General features: G+C 41.7%; 1 protein-coding gene across 9 annotated transcripts in view; it reads left to right on the forward strand.

Annotated features, from left to right (window-relative positions):
• Fars2 (phenylalanyl-tRNA synthetase 2, mitochondrial) overlaps window positions 1-21,260 on the forward strand; it is a 507,072-nt gene that overhangs the window by 326,000 nt on the left and 159,812 nt on the right. For all 9 annotated transcript variants that reach the window (XM_077801819.1, XM_077801818.1, XM_077801821.1 and 6 more), the window contains one exon: window positions 13,471-13,622. In XM_077801819.1, the coding sequence (XP_077657945.1) occupies window positions 13,471-13,622 (152 nt within the window). The remainder of the gene's footprint in view (window positions 1-13,470; window positions 13,623-21,260) is intronic.

Raw genomic sequence — 21,260 nt, forward strand, 5'->3', positions numbered from 1 at the left:
CATGATTGATCCTTTATGTAGAAACATTATTATTCATTTTTCAGAAAGGATAGCCATTATTATTGGACTTGGAATGTTACCTCTTGATTGGTGATTTGGCTTGCTCACAGCCTTAGTGATATTTTATAGGGTTTATTTGGTAGAACTCTAAAAAAACAAAAAAAAACGGATTTTTCTGATTCTAAATAGTTCAGATTCTTCAACTAACAAGCGCAGGGTCATATTTGGAGAGGAAAGAATTGTGGTAAGAGTGGAGCTGATAACAGGGCACCCTGGAAGAGGTGCATTGTCTGAATGCCTCTGCTGGGTTCCCTTCTGACCTCCAGGGGATGGAGGATGGGACTCAGTTAACCAAGAGAATCCAAAATTTAAACTTTAGGAAGGACAAACCCCACTAGTAACCTTTACCAGGTTTTCCCTCGCTAATATGATTAAGGCCAGCACTTCATGATGATTCAGGTCTTTCAAGGAACCCCTTACCACACACTGTGGGACAGTTTTGATTGGACAGCAGCTTGTGAGGTGTTAAGCACCTGCTTTGGCAGATGAGAAAACCTGGGTGCAGAGAGCTGGCGGTACGTGTGGCTGGCCAGAGGTGGCGTGGCTGTCCTGGAGCTGCTATCCCTGGGGATGAGGACTCTCAGGAAAACACATGTTGACTTTTTTCCTTTCCCTGTTGGCTTTCAATCTGACAGATGGCCAGAAACTCCTGAATACGTACCCATGTTTGGTTATTAAAATTTGAATAAACTTAACCTTACTGAGACTTTACTTCCTGAATAGAAGGTGTCGTTACTTCTGTGATGGCCAAACACAGGCTTTAAGCCACATTTGCACAGATTCATTTGCTGAACCTGCCCTTGTCCTGGTGCATATGTCCCTTTTGCACATATTACATTTTGCACTAACCATTTCTTATGGTCTCCTTTGCTCTGGTCTGTGGGCTCTATGGGAAGCACAGTAACTTCTGAGTGCCAATACAGACAGCCCAGGCAAGGCACGTATTAGGTGCCTGGTGGGTGCTAGTCATAGTGTTTTCAGACGCTTGCGATGTGCAGGTTCTTCTGCAGGCTAGCACCTGAGCTCAGGAACAGGTGTTTCTCCATCAGAACCCCAAGTTCAACTTCCTGAACTAAGGCATCACCTCACCCTCCTGAACTTTCTCGTAGGATTTATTGGACTTGTTTGAATTTGGTGCAAAGGAAAATGACGCTTCAAGCTCACTGTCTTCTTTGTTGAAGTAGACCCTAATATTAACAGCTGGTATTTTATTTTAAATCCAGAAAAAGTAATTTAAAGAAAGCTGCAGTCAATGCAACTGTGTTTAATATTTCCTTCTATTATGTTCTTTCTCTAGGTGTAACTAAGCACGATATCCGTTTTCCTTTAATTTTCTTTTTTATATAATATTTGTTATTTAGAACTTATACAGTGTTCAGATTTAACAGCATAATAGTGCAGTGGGTACCCATGAAGCCCCCAGCCACCTGCAGTGTTATCACCAGTCCTTTCTTCCCCTCCTCATCCTTCCTCCTCCCTCTCACTCCCTTTATTTGCTCAGAGCAACTAAACTGTTTTCTCTTTTGAAATGTAGCTTTTTTGTTTTCTCTCCATTTCTACTCTATGATTGAGAGCTTATTTTAGACTATTTTCTAGAAATATTAAATCATTCAGTTTTTTCAAAAGTAATTAATTCAGCCTAACCCACTTCTCCTGGTATTTCTGACACCAAGTAGATAGAGCTCCCACATAGACACAGGGTGGACATCTGTCCCCTGGGAGGAGAGGGTCCTTGTCGAGAAGCAGCTGAAATATTTTTAATTCCTTGGCATGACGGAGGTCAGGAAGAAGTATTAAGAGGTAGTTGTGTCAAGGGATCTGGCCCTCGAGGACCTAAACTAGACTGGGTTACCGGGAGTGAAGGAAGCAGCAGGTGGGATCCAAGGGAATCCATTCTATGAAAGAAGTTTGATCTTTATTCTATCTTGAACAAGCCTTTGGAAATTATCTTAAATTCCTCAGATTCCATTTAGATTTGTTCTCTTTCCTCCCAAAACTGGGACAGTCAGAAGACTATCAGTATGAATTCAGGCAAGTGAAAGTTACTTTCCCTGGCTGACCCTCAGTCTTGCCACATCGAATAAACATTCCTTATTAGAATGGGGGACTTTAAGAAACTGAGATGATTTAAAATGAGAAAGAAGTTGCAAGCCTGCTTTTAGAGTTTATGCTCTTAAGTATATATCATTTTGAGGTTAAATTTTATAGTTAGGAGGTTTCTTAGTCTATTTCATGTTATTATAACTGAATACCTGAGACTGCATACTTTATAAGGAAAAGAGGCTTATTTGGTTCATGATTCTCGTAGCTGGAAAGTCCTCGCAGAATGATGCCTATGTCTGGTGAGGAACCTTTGGCTGTGTCACCACATGGTGGAGGGTACTACATGACAAGAGTGTGCATAACAAAACAATAGACATGTGCAGAAGAGACCAAACACACAGCCTGGCTTCCCTTCCTCCCTTTCCGCTCTTTCTCTTCCTGCTTCTTTCTGTCCATCATCTTCTTTCTTCCCTTCCCCTTTTCTTTCTTTTTTCTGTTACTAGGAATCAACCCCAGGCCTCAGACATACTAGGCCAGTGCTAAGCTACATCCCCAGCCCTGGTGGCCTTGTTATGATAATTTGCTCTCTTGAGGACTAATCTAGTACCATAATCCCTAATCCAGTATCAGGGAAACAGCTCTTGATCCCTTTTCAGGTTGTGTCCTATGACCCAGTCACCTCCCTATCGACCCCACCTCTCAATACCGTGGCGTTACAGAATTAAACCTGGATGTGAGTTTTGGTGAGGATAGAATACATTCAAACTTTAGCAGGTGTTCACAGACCTAGAGCGAGATTCCTTTTATTTTTTATTTTTTTCAAACATGGGCCTCCATTCACTTTAAATGAGGCAAATGGAAGGGACATATCTCTCTCGTAGTAAGTATGATTAATTGGGAAAAAACATAAGTTCAAAACATTATTATTTTTGGCATTTTTAGCCTATATGAATACTTGACCAGATGCTTTAAGGTAGTGAAGCACAACCACAGAACTCTGGGCTCCAGGCCCCCATTCCTCTGCAATTTCTTCTTTATTTAGAGGTCCATGTGATTCTTTATCTTAACAATGATGTCTTTTCTTTGTCTTTTCGTTAAAAAGCATTATATTTAGGCCAGGAATGTGAAAGCTTACTCTAAATCCTTGATGTCCCTTGGACAATATGTGCCCATCCGTGATGGCCAGGCTCTCCGCTCATATCCTGTTCCATGAGAGTAGCACAACATATCATTTTTCAAATGTGTTGTACTATCTACTTGTTTTAAAGCATTCTAAAGCTTTAAAGTAAGCCTGAGAGGACTTAAAGGAGTTCACTGGCCACCTGAGGGCCATGATATAAAAACCATTCACAATTAATAGAATATAAGGTTCCAAATGATGGTTCTGCATGGCTCCAATATGGAAACACCATGTTCTGCAAATCTCCAAAAGGAACCAAAATTCTGTCAAAAGTTATGAGTAAATATGAGCAACTTCCTATCAATGCTAAGTTCCTACTAATGCTAAGTTGCCTGGGTAGGAACTGTGCCCACCTCTGCCCAACACAGTGTGCACCTGGCACTCAGCAAGAGTCGGTAATAATAAAAACAAAATATTGGAACAAAGCGACAAAATCTGTAAAGATCAAGACAACGTGGAATCCTGATTTAAAACAATCTGAATTCATAATGTACCAAACTTGTCAGCCTAATTTGATAAGTAGTTTTTTATTATCAAATGAATAGATGGAATTTAAGTAAGAGCTGTCAAACATTTGGATATAAAGCCAAATAATTGATAGTGCACACTGTTTTTATAGGTACAAGTGATTTTTAAGTTAATTTAGATAAAGAACACAATCACATGTACTATAAACAGACTGGAAGTACTTGTATATCAAGATAATTAGTCTAAAAGCTAAATGAATCATTTGAAAAGGAAATGTCATAGAAGGCACCATAGGGATAATGTTAGTTTTGGTCTTACTTCCGTAATTGTTAATTAGGCGAATAGACTACTTCTGGAAAGAGCAGTAGAAAGCAAGGAATTTCCTGTGAACTTGTTGTGGACCAAATGTGTATGTGTCCCCTAAACTTATATGTTGAAATCCTAACCCCCAATATTAAGTAGGGTCTTTGGGAGGTAATTAGGTCATGGGAAGTGGAGACCTCAGGAAGGGAGTAGGGTGCTCCTAAGAAGAGACAGCACCTGCACCTGTGTTCTGGGCTATGCACAGAAATGTACCTTCTCTCTCTCTCCCTCTCCTTCTCCCTCTCCCCCTCCCTCTCCCCCCTCCATTTTCTTCTCCTTTTCCCTCTCTCCCTTTCTCTTTCCCCACCCCCTACCTTGCCAAGGAAGTAGCAAGAAAACAATTGTCTCTAAACCAGGAAGAGAACCTTCCAGCCCCAGATGGTGCTTGGACCTGAACTGTGGTCTCCAGAACTAGATGAAATTATTGTTGTTTAGACAGCTTAGTCTATGGTATTTGTGTTAAAGCACCCTGAACTAAGGTAGAGCCCTTGGGTTTAATGAGAGGCCTTATAAAAGAAGAGTTAATACCCCAGCCTGGTCTTAATAGAACTGCATTTGTTCTTGCTTTGCTGTTTATAGGCTTTTTGACCTTAGACAGATTAGTTAAGGGCTCTAAACTTCAACTTTCTCAGGGACATGGTGGGAATGGCAGTAGTGGTTGTCTTATAGGATTGTGCTATGCATTAATGAGATGATATATATAAAGTCTCTGGCACACAGCTCCCCACAAATGGTAACCATTGTTAGTAATATAATCACAGTAAACTCAAGTGGACATTTATTTTGATCCAGGAAGAGAAGCATTGCCCATAGAAGTTGAAAAAACATTCTGTGACAAAACTTGGCCAAGGTTAAAAGCCAACTGTAAGTCAGCTTGAAAATTGCAGAACTCTGTGAAGAACATGTGGAAGAAACAGAGACCTTCCACTGTTTGCCTGTAAAAATAATTTGTGTGCCCAAAACCAATAGCAAACATAATAACTTAGCCTAAAGGAAAGAAAACCAGAGATTGACTTAATGATTGACTAGTACAGAAAATTTGCTTCCTGAAGAATAATAATCTGTTATCCTATGTCAGTAACATTAAAAGGGAGAATGGAGTTTAAATCTAGGGGAAGGCTTTAATGTAGAAGCAAACTTTTTGAATAAAAGTATGCTGTGCTGGGTTTTCTTATCCAACTGACCTTGTAGGATGATCTCTTTGAGTTTATGACAGATGCATGGGGGCTGGAGAATTTTTGTTTTATCATGAAATTATAAGAAGAGATCCTTTGTAGACTTGAACCCAGAAGGTCCATGGCAACATTTGTATTTCAGATATGGAGGTGAGGGGAGTAAACCTGGAGCAGGGGCCCGTTAGGATGAATAGTGTCACTAAACCAGAACCTCACTTTTTAGACCTCTCCTCTGAAGTCCCTTTGAAAGCTTATTATAATTCATCTTAGGTCATGGATTACCATCAAACTCATGTGTCAGTTGAACTGGGCCAGAAATTCTGTCTGTTTTGGCCAGAAAGCTACTGCCTGTGTATGCTTATGAACTCACTCCCTGTCATCTGCCCCACTGTGTGCTGAAGTGGGTGCCACCTCCATTTTGCAGATGAAGAGACTAAAGTGATTTGGCCTCAGTCACGTGTCAGGCCCACAGCACCACAGGCAAGGTCCAGACCTAGCTGCCTTGGCTGGTCCAGATCCAGTGAGACACGTTTAGATTTAGACCGTTCATTACTTACATGGACACCGGGAAGAGAAGCCAAGACGTGCACTCGCACACACAGGAGAAGGACAGCGCTGAAACCAAAGAAGGGTGTATTTGCTTCTTAGGGCTGCTGTACCCAGGCACCACAGACAGCATGACTCAAATATCAGAAATGTATTGTCTCACAGTTCTGGAGGTCACCTACCTGGATTCAAGGTGTTAGTAAGTAGGGTTGGTAACTCCTGCAAATCTCTCCCACACCTCTCCTTGTGATCTGTTGGTCACCTTGGCATTTCTTCACTTGTAGACACGTAACCCCAGTCTCCAGCTTCATGTTCCCATTGTCCCTGGCATCCTCCCTGTGTGCAGGTCTCTGTCCAAATTTCCCCTTCTGATATTGGATGAGGGCTCGCCCCAGTTACTTCATTTTGATTTGACTATCTCTCCCCCTCTACCCCCCCATATATCTCCTTCAAATAAGGTCACATTATGAGGTATTAGGGACAGGTCTCCAACATACCTTTTTTTGTGGGTACACAGTCTGGTCTCCAGCAGAACAAGTGATGACAACCCAAGTTGTGAAATACCCGTTGCACAGAGGTTTTATATTCCCCATCACTGTTCAGAGGGGACAGAGGCAGGAAGCCGCAGACCTCCTCAGACCCGAGAGAAGATGAGAAACTGCCTCATGATAGGGAAACAGGGAGGCAAGTAGAAGTTGGCCAGAACTGTTCTTCCAGCCTAGAACATGAGAGGATCACAAGCATCCTGTCAGTGCAGATGAGCTGTGGCTCAAGACTTCACCCGTGGCCAGTGAGGGTCTGTATAAGGTTGCCGGGACATCTTTGGCAGAGCCACCTAAGAGATCTATAGAGAACTACACAACATAGAGCGGGTGGGACAGAAGCCTGCCTCGCTCTAGCTCATGCTCTTCTGGCTCACCACCTCCCTCAACACACCCAATTCTTCTGTCACCATAGTGTTGACATTTGGTTGTTGTCTGGGGTCTCAGGTCAGTTTCCCCCAGAAAGCAGACCCAGTGGCGGTTAGCTGCTGGAAGCTTGTACCAGGTGCTCTCAGCATCCATATCTGTGAGCAGGAGGGGCAGCTGGGAACTGTGCAGAGGAAGGAGCTGGACTGTGACGAATGACAAAAGCCAAAGCTCTCCTCTGCCAGCAGGTCTGGGAGTAGCATGATCAAGCTCAGGAAGAGGTTTCCAAGACCACCTATAAAAGGCAGACTTTTAAAACTTGTATTTAAGTAAATATGACTGCTCTGCAAGGAGCTACCACAAGACAAATGACAATGCCTTTCTCGTCATAAGGCATATGCTCTACAATGTAGATGTATGCAAAGTATATGTACATATGTGATTTGTTAGAAAATATCAGTTTGCTGTTTTTAACTCTTAGTACAGTCTTTTCAACTGTCTGTATTCGAACTGCATGACACAGTTTTGAATATGGCTCGTAGAGTACTTATTCTAATTCATTGAAACTGCTTTTACTAAGTTTGTGAATCCTAGAAATTCTATGCAAAAATCCGTATTTGTGAAAATATATGTTTCTCTGGAACAAGGATTTGAATTTTTCATCATATTCTCAGAGAGGTCTGTATCTTCCTCCCTCAGAGGTAAAAGCCATCATGTAGAGTCAAGTGATGTCACTTTGTAGGCTGCACTTTGCCTTCTCCAAATACAAAAGAATAATAGATAAAAATCTAAAAAGAGAAAATAAAAATGTCATAATCATGCTCCCTTCCTCCCTAAAGAAGGCATGTCACTCTGAGCAAGAAACACACAAAGCAGAATGTGGACCGTGGGCTCAGGATGGTAACGGGAGGGGAGGACTCCTGAGGATCACCAGCACTGAAAGAGCCCAGCGTCAAGTGCCAGAGCCAGAACCACTGCCTCTGTGACCTCTGTAGCTTATGAACTTCCACCCGAGGAAGAGAGCTACACACACAGGCCTCCTTAGCAGAAGGAGCTGAGCCACCCCGGCCTCATCCCCAACAGCCACTGGGCAAGCTCACAGTGACGTGCCTTCTTTAGGGAGGAAGGGAGCATGATTATGGCATTTTTATTTTCTCTTTTTAGATTCTCACCACTGTCACTTCCATTTATGGCTAAGGGTTCAATGGAGAAGCCACAAGAACCTCTAGGCAAGGAAGAGTGAGAGAATATTCTCAGTTATCTCCCATCCAAAGGAGCCTGCACACACCACCAGAGCACTGATCTTTGAGTGTCAGCCTTCCAGATCCACAGAGTCTGAATGCACTGCAGATTAAAGTAGAATAAAAAAAGATCTCAAAAACTACCTGATGTCCTCAAAGAGATCAATGGAAGAATAACTGTAAAAGAAACCAGCAGGAAATTCTGAGTAAAGGGCCAAAACAGGCAGAAATGAGGTGTAAGTAGATACGGAAAGGAAAAAAAAAAACTATTGGAATCTCAGAAATGAGTAATAGATTCATTGAAATAAAAAAAAAGAAAAAATTAAGCAATTTATTGGTATTAATTGAGGGAGAATTAATAGATAAGCAACTATTATCGAAGACTCACCCAGAATATAGCAGGAACAAAAACAAAAACCTTTAAAGTATGTCAGTTAGCAGAAATGGAAGAGAGATTCAAAAGTTCCACAAATTTGTTGCTCTACATACAAAAAAGAATGAAAAGAATGACTAGAATTTTTCAGAATTGGAATAAGACCTGAACCCTCTGATTGAAAGCACACTCTGTGTACTGAGCAGAATAAATAAAGATAAATGCATACCCAGCCTCATCAGAGTCAAACTGCACGGCCTCAGGGGTAAAGATACAAGGCTTCCAAACTGCCAGGAAGAAAAGAAAGATTACCGACAGAGGAATAGCACTGACTGACAGCAGACTTGTCATCATTACTAATAGGTACCAGGAAAATGTTTTCAAAGTACTGAGGTGAAACAGCGACAAACCCACAATCGCGCACTGCCAAACTACTTAAGTGTGAGGGCTTTTAGACATGGGGATACTTGGAACGTCTGCCTCCCACAGATTTTCATTGAGGGGGGGAAAAAAAAGCCATTGAAGAATATTCATCAGAAAGCAAAAGTGGAAGGCAAGTACTACAGTTTGGATCAGGAATGTCTCCCTAGGTCCATGGGTTAAAGGCTTGGTCGCCAACCTGTGGCACAACTGGGAAGTGATAGGATCTTGAGGAAGAGGGACCTAGTGGGAGCAAGTTAGGTCACTGGGAGGTGTGCTCTTGAAGGGGATTTTGGGAACTCAGCCCCTTCCTGTTTCTTGTTCCTGGCTACCATGAGTGAACAGCCTCCTCCTTTCTGTGCTCCTGCCATGAGGTTCTGCCTCGCCACACGCCCAAAGGCAGACCAAGTGATCATGGGCTGAAACTCTGAAACAGTGAGCCAAAAAGAAAAGCATTCCTCCTTTTAAGTTGACTATGTAGTGCAACAAATCTGCTAAATCTCCCATTCAAGAGGAGTCTGCACACACCACCCAGATTATATCAGGGTTTTGTTTTTTTTTCCCCAGTAACAACAAGCTAACACAGGAGGACAGAGTGTTGGGGCTGGAAAAGACTTAAGAATTTACCCCTCTTGTAGCCGGCCACGTTCTGTCCACTTTACTGGTGTGGGCAGAATGACAAGACTCCTACCCCAGAGACAGAGGACTGGTACCGCAGCACAGAAGCAGCAGTGGTTGCCTGTTTGCATTGGTTCTCCTAACCCCTGATTTCGGGGGGGGGGGCGACACACTGGCTGCTGGTTGCTACTTTGTTAGCACAGATGAGAACCCTCTTGCTTAGGAACCTCCCACTGTTTTGTTTATTCACTACATTTGCTTATTTTCCTCCTAGTCAATTAAAGGAGTTGTTAGTAAACCCACCCAATCTTTGTTCCTGAGGAAAACATTATCATTCTGGTGAGGAAACAGCTCTGCTCTCTGCCCCTCCCCAGGGAGAGACTACCTGTGCCTTCCAAAGCTATTTGCTGTACAAGCTGTCACAAGTTGTATGGAAAGTCCGTGGAGAATTGTCTGACAAAAAAGAGGTGGAATGCAAGAAATAAATATACTATTAAAAATATTGGGCTTTTTTAACAAAGGTTTTCAAATATATAATTGAATTTTTTTCTTTTCTTTTTTTTTTTTTTTTTTTTAGAAAAGGGAATCTGTTTAAGCTGTAGTTCAGGGGCCTACCTGTAGTGGTAGCTCCAAGGCCCTAGTTTTGATTCCTAGCACCACTGAAGGAAAATTAATATGTCACTAAGTAATTGTGACATTTGTTGCACTGTGAAATACCAACAAATAATAATAAAAAATTTAAAAAACAACAACTGGGTGTGTTGGTATACACCTGAAATGCTAGCTACTCGAGAGGCTGAGGCAAAAAGATCATAAGTTCAAAGCCAGCATCGGCAACTTAAGGAGAATTTATCTAAAATAAGATCTGGTGATGTAGCATAGATGTAGAACATTCCCGGGTTCAGTCCCCATTATCAAACAGACAAAGTCATTGGATTCTAAATGAAATTTAGCTTGTTTATGAAAACCACCAATAACTAAAGGATTAAAAACTGTGCTATAGACACACAATGGAGTTCTACTCAGCCATGAAGAAGAATGAAATTATAGCATTTTTCTGGTAAATGGATAGAACTTAAGAACATCCTGCTAAGTGAAATAAGCCAGATTCAGAAAGGGTCGAATGTTGTCTATGGTAAGTGGGAGCTAGAACAAAATAAGGAAAAAGAAGTGTGTGGGAGTCCCATGCAATAGAAGAGAGATCAGTGGAGTAGAGAACGGGGATTGGTGGGGAGGAGAGAGACAGAGAACGGGAGCCATGGTGGAATGAAACTGACCAAATCATCCTGTGTACATACCTGAATATACCACAGGAGAAGAAAGGGAACGGAGACGGGGAGGGAGGGAGAGGGGAGGGAAAGGGGAAGTACTGGGGACTGAATTGGAGCAAATTGTATTCTATACATGTATAGTTATATCAAAGTGAGCCCCAATATTATATGTAAATATAAACATCTTTTAAAAAACAGAAAACTTTGTATCAAAGTGACTGAAAAAGTATTTACCAAGCAAATGCTAACAAAAATAAAGGTAGTGTAAGAAGTTCTAACTTTGGGCAAAAGGCAATAATAGAGATTAGTAAGTACATAAATACTGCTAGAAGGTAAAATCCACCAAAAAGACACAATAAACTTTTACATTCCTAATAATACGGCTTCAAAATAGGTGAAACAAAGCTGATAAAATTACTGGGAAAACTTATAAAGTTGATGAAAGTAGGAGATTTTATTATCTTTTATTGGAAACTGATAGATCAAGAAGATCAAGCAAATAAATATCAGAAAGGACATAGAAGATCTGTGCCCCTGGTGTGGTTAGGGAAGGCTGAGTGAGCGGGATGACTGAAGTCACGGCCACACAGCCAGTGCTGTGCTGTGCTCCTGTTGACGTCCCCCAGGGCAATAGGAACTGTGCCAGAGAACAGAGATCTAGAGGAGGAAAAAGAGGCAGTGCACACCCCACCCGCAAGGACTGTTACGTCCAGGAAAGATATCGAGTCAGTAAGAGGATGATAGAGAGAACTGTGCAGGAGGAGGATGGGGGCCATGTCGAGGGGCTGATGGGGTCTGGGAGGATCGGACATGAGGCTGGTGGCTAAAGGCCAGAAGTTGGGTAGGGAGGGCAGGAGATGAACTGACAGGTAGTCACTTAGTGTGTTCTAGAAACCTAGTCAGCCAGACTGGCCTGGGCCTGGAGAACCTTTGAAAGAGGTAGAAACTTTCAGGAATCAATTCCACAAACAGTATGAAGCCATTGGGTGGTTTTTAACCTGGCCAGTCCTTTAAATCTCCCCCCAAACCCCGCAGTGCTGGGGATGGAACCCAGGGCCTCAAGCATGCTGGGCAAGTGCTCTACCTCTGAGCTGCACCCCAACCCCAGTGGTTAAACACCTGAAAGCCTAGATCTCAGTACCCATAGATCTGCTGGTGTTCTCTTATTTAAAAAAATATATGAATTTCTCTTACTTAAAAAAACAAGGGCCACTAGTAGCTATCCCATGTCTGCTACCTACCAATTAGTGGAATGTATGCTTTCTTTCTAAAGCCAAAACTTAAAACTTGGTACCTTTCTTAGCTTGAAATAGTTTGCAATACAATAAAGTGTGGGCTTTTCTTTCTAATTCCATGATTTTTGAAACTGTATTTACAATAATGTATGTTATTTTTTAGTATCTTGGGGGGGGATGTTTTCTGGCTGACTGCCTTATTAACTGTTACCCATGGAATACTGACAGAAGTGCTTGGTTGGGGGACTTCTCCCATTTCCTTGTGACTTTGCCTCACATCAAGAGCTCGGAAAGTGTGCTACCTCAGCTTAGATTTTGGAGAAGAGATTTCATCAGTTAGTTTCCTACTGATCTTCCTAAATTTACATGTTCCTTAAGGGCCACAAGAGTGTTTTCAAAAGGAAAAACAACTTGCATAGCCACCCAACTTCCATCTCTTATGTGACCCATGGATTATTTATCACAGCATCCTGATTTTATTTTAGGGGAGAAAACATAGGATGTTTCTCGGGAGCTGAAGTATTTTGTCAAAGACAGGAAAATGGTAGCTGTATTATGCTGTTTGAAGTTTGTACTCTAAACTGATTCATTGGTTTGACAACCTTATTGATATTTTAAGTTGAACAATCATTTATGTATATTTAGTTCTTTAGAGATTTTGCTATTTAAAAGTTTATACTTTTTCTGATCAGTGATTCACAGGGAGTGGGGAGAGGGGGTGTTACTGGTATCAGATTTGGCATAGATCAATTTGCAAATTTGTCCTTCTAGAAAATGTATAGCTTATTTCCTTAGAATATTCCTCTAGGAGTTCATAGTTATATAATGGAACATTTTGTCTTTTAGTCTCTACTAACATGTGGTCTAGAACTTACATGTATATCTGAGGTTATGATGTGCCTAAGCATGTTCACAAGTGCAGGAACTTCTAAGTGTATCTAATTTCAGTGTCTCTCCAATATAGTGATGAATACTGAACTAATAAGAAACCATGGAAAAATGGAATAAAATGGGGGAAATGACTGTTTGTGTTTGTTATATCCATAGAGGCAAAATTTGAAAAACAACCCCCTAGATGACTACTTTCTAACCCAGTCCCTTGTTTTAATAATTAGGAATAGCAACAAATAATGACATTACCAATTGAAATATCCATTTTGACAAGCCTTTACTTATTTCTCTATTAAGATGGCTTCCTGAAAGTATCATCAAAAGTTGATGAATTGCATGTTAATTAAATTTGAACTTTTCTCCTCCAGAATTCAAATGGGAAAATCTGAAATATGATATATTCAAATTGCTTTATACTAAATTGGACATTAATTGCAATATAAATATAATATATGATAACGTTACACATGAATGTGATAAGAATCTGTAGCATTCATAATAGAATTTGCTAATTTTGAATATTGATTTATCTTATCAGTTCATTTTGTTCCTGAAAATTCAAATGCTAAAATAACGTTTTACTAGCATTTCCTAATTAACTAAGTGAAACTTTCCATGAAAAATTTATTTTCATACAACTAACAAGTCCATCTATCTTTTCTTCTCTTGTTTTGTTAGCCTCTCAGCAAATACCCTGCCGTGATAAATGACATCTCATTCTGGTTGCCCTCTGAGAATTACACAGAGAATGATTTCTATGACTTAGTCCGAACAATTGGAGGAGACCTGGTGGAAAAGGTTGATCTTATAGACAAGTTTGAACATCCAAAGTAAGTGGAAAGCTTTCTGCTTTTATACTTTCCTGTCTGCGTGTGACAAATGGCATGTGGAAACATACAATAGAATTTCACCAGACCCCAAAGTGCCTGAGACAGAATGTCTTCTGCATTCATGGTGATCATACAGCTTAGGAGAAAGCTCTTTTATATCAGTCCTCTCGGGAAATCTTTCGAAAATGCATTTTTATTCTTTCCTGGCTTAGTAAAGAAAGTATATAAAACAGAATGTTTTAAAGGTCTTGCAGTTTTTGGTCTTGTTTTTAGAAGTAATTTCTTACCATTATCACTGTTTAGATACAGAGGAGAGGAGGCAGAAAAAGTATAGTTGATGGGTAAAGGCTGTTTTGTTCACCTCAGTGAATATTCATTTATTAAGCATTTCCCACATATAAAGATCATTCTTAGGACCCAGAATTTAAATGGGTTCCAAGCAGATTTAGGTCTGTCTTCTTGGACTTTACGATCTTGTGGGAAAAGCAGATAATAAATAAATAATCCCACCAGTTTGGAGTATTAGTAGGGAAAAAATGCATTGTATATAACCAAAGAACTCATTTCAGTTGGGGAAATTAGGGTAGGCCTTTTTGAGACACTGAGGCTGACCGTAGAAGTTGGAGGGGCAATGAGGGAATGGGGAAGGGACATTCCAGGAGACAGATGGGCATCCTGTGGGGATGATGGCATGTGCAGAATGTGGGTGGCAGCAAAGGACATACAGCTCCAGGAATTAGGTGGCAAGGCATGAAAGAGATGGATGTTGGTAGAGACGTGCCCAGCAGAGCCAGCACGTGCAAAGTCTGAGGCTGGGATTTTACCCAAACTGCCATTGGAAACTCCAGAGGGACAGGAGCAGGACAGTCAGTGAAATGCTCTCATCACCTTTCTGCCCTGTCCTCTGTAAACGAGCCCCTTTGACTCCCACCTGTGAGCGAAGGGTCAGCCACCCCCTCCTGTCGAGCTCTTCGTCTCTGTCCTTCCCTCTTGTCCTGGTTTGACAGCTGTATTATAGCTACGATGTCAGGGCATGGGGTGTCCACTTTCCATCCTGTCATGCAAACCCCCAGCTTCTCGCTTCTTTCTTTGTTTTTTCAAGTCTTTCCCTAGGTAAAAAATGTTCATTTCTTACTGCTATTTCCTTTGCCTTAGTTTCCCCTCTTATTTAGATGACCACAGTTCATTATCTGTGAGTTTGCTCAAGGTCTTGTGAAAACAATATCTCTGCACTTCCTACATGTTCAGAGCCAACTGTTTTTGTTATTTTCGTTTCCTTGTTTGTTTGTTTGTTTTAAATAGTTTTAGTTATAGATGGACACGATACCTTTATTTTATTTATTTATTTTTTATGTGGTGCTAAGGATCACACCTAATTCCTCACATGTGGCAGGCCAGCACTGTACCACTAGCTACAACCCCAGCCCCTGGATGTTTATATTTTAACAACAGTTTGGTTAGACATAAAAACCTGGGCTGGTGTGTGTGTGTGTGTGTGTGTGTTTTGAGGATCTTCTAAGTGTTGCTTAGTTATCTTCTTGGGTTTAACTTGATTAGGAAAATCTGGGGCCAACATTTATCTCTTTACTTTTCATCCTAAAAGATTCTTTTTTTGTCTTAAATGTTGAATTCTGTCAAGATGCTCCTTAGCATTGACCTGTTCTCCCTGATCTGTTGTCTCTCACAAGTCATATTTGACCCTGCTTTTTTTTTTTAATAAGAAAAGTTTTCTTGGATTATATCTTTAAAGGATTTGTTCTGATCCAGTTCATTCTTCAGGCGTATCCCTTGTCTGACTCTTTTCCTCTTCTCCCTAGCAGTTTTAATCTCTATTTCCACTCCATTTGGTGCTTCCTCACTGTGGTCTGCTGTCCCTTACTGTGTTTCCTGCTGCCTCTTCTCCCTTGTGCACACTCATTTCTATCTTTGGTTACCGCCCTCCCCCCTTTTCTGAGTTCTGCAAGCTCACATTCCCACTGCTCCTTGTTTCTTGCCATCTTTCCTCTGAGTTATTTCTGTTTTGTGATCTTCCTTCTTACAGAAATTGCTTTCCTTAGTCTTAAAAATTCATTGCAAAATATTTAGCCAGAAATCTCATATGCTTCAGTGGCAGCATTTTTCTATTACTTTCCCATTGATAAGCTTTTCTACCACTTTCCTTGCATTTTCCTTAACCCTTTTTAAATTAATGTTGAAGTGGTATACATGTGATTTCTTCTTGTTGCTCATATTTGAAGGCATTGGCTTTCCCATACCAGCTCCATGTAGGGAGACTAGGAAGTAAGGCTGGGGTAGGTGTGGCCAGGACGGGCTGGGGTTATGGTCTAGGCTAGCTCGATTTTATAGTCTTACAGATTTCTTTCTCTCAGCTTTCAAGAAACCAACTCTGTAAACATGGCTCATCTCTTTGGTTCTTTTGAGGTAGGTCTGCTTCCTACCTCAAATCTACAGTTGTTACAAACAGAACATTGACCCTTGCTTATCCCAGTATCAAGACCTGGGGTCAGAGATTTCTTTGAACTTCAGTGTGTGTGCGTGGGGGGGGGGTTGTATTTTTCCTGGTGTAGGCCACCTCATTGGTTTCTCCTCTTCACTTTTTCCCCTTTGGCTTCTATTTGACTTCAGCTGTTTGGGACAGCCTTTAAATATATCTTGGAACTTTGCAGATGATACCTGTCTCCTAACTTTATAGAAAATGAAACCTATGGGGTGGTCTAGGTCTCAGACACTATGCCAATTGGGGCTGCACTGTTATGTGAGACAAAAATTCCCCGGAGTTTCCATGTTGATACTGAAAGTCTCGTTTTTACTTTTGTAGAATAAGAAAAATGTTGGCTCAAGACTAGTTGCTAAGTACTAACCACTATGCCAAAGGTATGGGACTTTTAATTTTTCTTTTCTGTTCTTCTTAGTATGCAGGAAACTCTCTGGAGTCAAGGATTCAGGATTTGTTCTTAACTTTTGACTTTGCAATATCTTCCTTCCTGATATATCCTTAGATCCACCCCTGCCTCTCCTGCCACCTGTGTTCAAAGCGAGATGAGTAGCCCTTTTTGGTTGAAAATTATCAGGACCTACCAAGTTGCAAGTTGCAGAGAGATGTTAAAAGCCTAGGAAGAGCCTGTAAATCCCAGCTGCTTGGGAGGCTGAGACAGGAGAATTGCTAGTTCAAAGTCAGCCTCAGTAACTTAGTGAGACCCTAAGCAACTCAGTGAGACCCTGTCTCTAAATAAAATACAAAACAGGGCTGGGGATGTGTTCAGTGGCCGAGTGCCCCTGAGTTCAAATCTCTGGTACCCAAGAATTATATATATTTGGCGGGGTGGGGGGTGTACTAGAAAGCAGAGAGAAGTTCCTCTTGTGTTGCATGTTGGAGTAGATGTGGCGTTGGGGGTGGGTGAACATCCGGTCTCTCTGACTTGTGGGTTCTGTAGTGTGGAAGGTAAATGGAATGTGTGGTGATGAAGGAGATTGTGGTGGGGATGGAGTAGCATCAGGGACCTGCAGGCACAGACACACCAGACAGGCCAGCAGTCCATCAAAAGACCCTGGTGAAATTCCACTGGACTGTGTTAGAGGCACTCTGCTCATGCCGGTCTACCCACACAACTCCTCTGTGACTGAGGAAAGGCACGTTTCTCCAGTTCCTTCAGGAGACAGGACTTCTGAATGGAGATTTGAAGACAGTCAACCAAAGTTACTGCTCACTGGTACTGATCTCACCATGTCTTAAATAATTATTATAAAAATATTTAAAGTTTATTATTTTGAAGATAGGACAAATGACTGTCCTGCGCAGGGCATGAGCCCAACGTCATGAGGGGCTTGGTGATTGGAGTAAGGTTGCTCTGGGGGAGACAACAAACCCCATCATACAACCCCGATTTGTTAGCAGAGCAACTTTCTACCAACTAAAAATCTGTACCTCTGATCCTCCACTACAACAAGGGGGCCAAGTTTAGACAAGGATTAATAACCTTAAGTGTTTAGTAGTATTTCTAGAGCTTTCCTTAAAAGTTGAGTTGAGGCTGTCCTTTTTACTTTCCCTTCTTGCTGCCTGGATGTGACTGTTATGCCTGGCTTCCTTGCAGCCATTTTGGACTATCATGTGACCTTGGCAATGAAGAGGAGCAAAAACATAGAAGTAACCTTAATCCCTGACTCTGGGAAGTATCAGTCACCCCTAGAATTTTAAGCAAAATAGAACCAGCTGGTTTAAGCCACTATTTTTCAGATCTTTGTTACTGCCATGCAAAGCTAAACTTAGCTGTTACAGCCCTGAGAAATATATCTAAGGAAAAGGATGCATTTCTTAGTAATGACAACTCATGATTCCCAAGAAGTATCTAGGGCAGGGATTGACAAATTCTTTCTGTTAAGAGCTAGATTGTTAACAGTTTCTACTTGGTGGGCCATGATCTCTCTCATAACTACTCAGCTCTGCCATTGCAGAAGCAGCCTCAGACACAGTGAGGTAAAGGAGCCTGGATGCCTTCCAGGAAATCTTGGATGCTGGAATTTGACCCATGAACAGCAGTTTGCTGACCCCTGATTTAGCATAAGGAGACACGTGGAATTTTTCAAAGACCCTCCTACTCACTGATTCTAAAATTCTCCCCTGGGAAATTGTTCTTCCTTGGGCACCTTCCCTTGTTCCCAAGTTTAAGATTCCCTTGCCTAGGAGATGGCCAGCAAATGGTCACCTGAGCTTGTTCTCACCAGTGCATACTTTGACCCCAGGGTTTATTTTATTCTGTAAACAGAAAAAAGAAATGTTGCCAGATAGTCCAAAAGGACTCTGTCCCTTTACACATGCGAGGACCAAACGAAACCCAAAGGACGCTCTTTGAAACAAACAGGTTGTAGAATAGATTTGTTATTATTTTGAACAGGAAAAGACCTCATGATGTTTCAGGGAATCATATACTGCTGAATATGAGCCTAATTTCATAATGTTGGACAAATGGAGAAATTTTATCTTGATTACAAATAACAGTTTGTGCCCTGAAGGAAGATGGATATTCAGGTTAGAAGAAAATGGCATTTTGTTCTAGCTACTCATTCAGAACCTTCTCCCAGAGGATCTTTGCCATTTAATCTATGGGCCACTTAATGTGCAGAAGAGTTCTCATAGTTCAAAAATTTAATGTCATAACAGAACGGTGCTCACCTCTGGGGAGGGAAGCAGGTCACTGTCTGTGCTTTTAGGCCTTGGGTTATTGTACGAGATGCATGTACTGACTAATGAGAAAACTTTGGAAGGTAAATCACAAGAGTCAACCGATACACCTGCAACCCTTCTGCACTTTTATGAATGCATAGATCATCTTTACTTTCTAAGTTCATGCAACTTAAGGAATTATAGTGTAGAGTGTTTATTTTCTTCTATAACACAATTCATCAAAATATTCCTTAGCCTGGGGCATGAGAAAGAGTAAAGAGGAACACAGGGAGGCCTAACCATTGTCTCTAACTACTAACACTTCATTTGGAGACACCAGCCAGTTATTTTTGAATTGTGGAGACAGACTGCAAAGTGGCCTTAAGTAGGACAGAGGGGGTTAGAGTTTAAGGCAGACTTTTAGAGAATACAGATTGGATTTTTTTTAATTTAAGTATTTGATTTGATTCCAAGAAGGGAGGTAGTAGTGAGAAATGTCCCATGCATCTGCAGCTGCAACAGGGTCCCAGCTCAATGTCCCCAAGCCACTTCTGCTTGTAGACTCATGTCTCCTTCCTGGAGCTGTTGTATGACTGTGGACACAGTCATAGACAGGGTTTCCTGAATCTGGCAGCTATCGGTCAGGGCCAGGATGCTGAAGCTGAGCACCCTACATTGTCACTGAAGGTGAGTGTCAACTGTCTTCTTTCCTACTCGATCTTCCTGCCAGTTACTTTCCCTGTTGTGACCCATCACTTGGGATTTTAAAACATTTGATGTAAGTGTATATACTCAAACAGTGGGCACCATTTGTCACCAAATTCTGAAAAGGCTCTTTGCCAGGAGAAGCACTTCTTAGCGAGGATACACCCTAGGCTCTTGAGGACTGAGGCAGGTCTAAGGTCCTTCTGGCTCTGTCCCATTCCTTGCTTCTCCTGGCCATCCTTTATCCTCTGCTCATCCACTCCATCCATGTATGTTAACCTCTCTGCCTCTTCCTGCATGGCCTGCAGTCTTTCCCAGCCAATCCTCAACATTATCCCAGGACAAATTCTAGAAAGAGCCAGATGTGGTGGTGTACTCCTGTAATCCCAGCAGTTTGGGAGGCTGAGGCAGGAGCATCACAAGTTCAAGGTCAGCCTTAGCAATTTAGTGAGGCTCTAAGCAACTTAGTGAGACCCTGTCTCAAAATTTTAAAAAATAGATAAATAAGAAGGACTGGGAATGTGACTCAGTGGTAAAGTGCCACCAGGTTCTAGAAGGCACTAGCCACACTGATGGAGCTACCTACCATCCCCTCTTTGGGAAGAGTCCTTTGTACCAGTCTGCCCGCTCTGGGCTTCTGGGCAGTCTGTGGGTGGACCTCTGTTGGGTCAAGGATCCATCATTGGTCTTGTCAGGAACCACTAATAAAACAGCCCAGCCCCAGTTGCTAGAGCAATTTCTACCTCATGGGCTGACTGGACATTTTTTTTTTTTTCCAAACAAAATGCTCTGTCTCTTCATTCCCCCATCTGGCACAGGTCTGCTCCATGTGTAGAACTCTGTGACTGCTCTTTATTGTTGGCTTAGTCATGTCTTTTGTTCGTTATGTGCATTAACTCTCCTAGGTAATTCCACTTGATGGGAAGTGAATAGGGGCCCGTGGCATAGTAGCCATTATGGTTTGAACCCGTGTGGCCCCTGCACAATTCTTGTTGAAACTTTCTCATCGAGATGGTATTAAGAGGTAGGGCCTTGGGGCAGTGATTAAGTCCTGAGGCTCTGCCCTCAGGAATGAAGTCAATGCCCTTGTTGACAGAGGCTTCAGAGAGCTAGCTGCCTGCCTCCATCTTTTCCTCCATGTGAGGCTACAGCGTTTGTTCCTCTTCCCTTTCATCATCTCCATCATGTGATGATGCCTGAGAGGAACCATCTGTGAAGCCGAGAGCAGCCTCACCAGACACTGACTCCTGGCACCTCGATCTTGAACTTCCTGGCCTCCAGAACGGGAGGCTGTGAGGATTTAATTTCCATTATTTATGAATTCCCCAGTCTAAGGCATTTTGTTATGGTGGCAGAACGGATGCAGACAGTAGTTCACGTCCATCTTCCCTCCATGCTTATAAGAGTGTGTGGGGGACTAACCCTTCATTCCTTAGAGAAGCTTTTATTAAATGACTGAAAATAGTTGAGGACATAGTAAGTAGAGGCAGTGTCATTCAGTGGGAAGAGCTTAGAATGTATAGTTGGGAGCCATGGATTGAATCCTACCCTTTTGTAGGTGTCATTGTGAATTCTCTGAGCTTCAGTTTCCTTATCTGCCACTAGAAATAATATTTGCCTTAAGTTATAGCTATGAAAATTAGATGAAGTTGCATATGTGAAATGCTTTGAAGATTGCACAGAATTCTAAAAATATGGTCACTATTAGAGTAAAAAGTAATTTCCACAATCAATCTAACTTATTCCTTTAAATAAAGAATAACCTCAGTAGA

This window comes from Urocitellus parryii, chromosome 8 (genome assembly GCF_045843805.1).
Source record: "Urocitellus parryii isolate mUroPar1 chromosome 8, mUroPar1.hap1, whole genome shotgun sequence".
Lineage (NCBI taxonomy): Eukaryota > Metazoa > Chordata > Mammalia > Rodentia > Sciuridae > Urocitellus > Urocitellus parryii.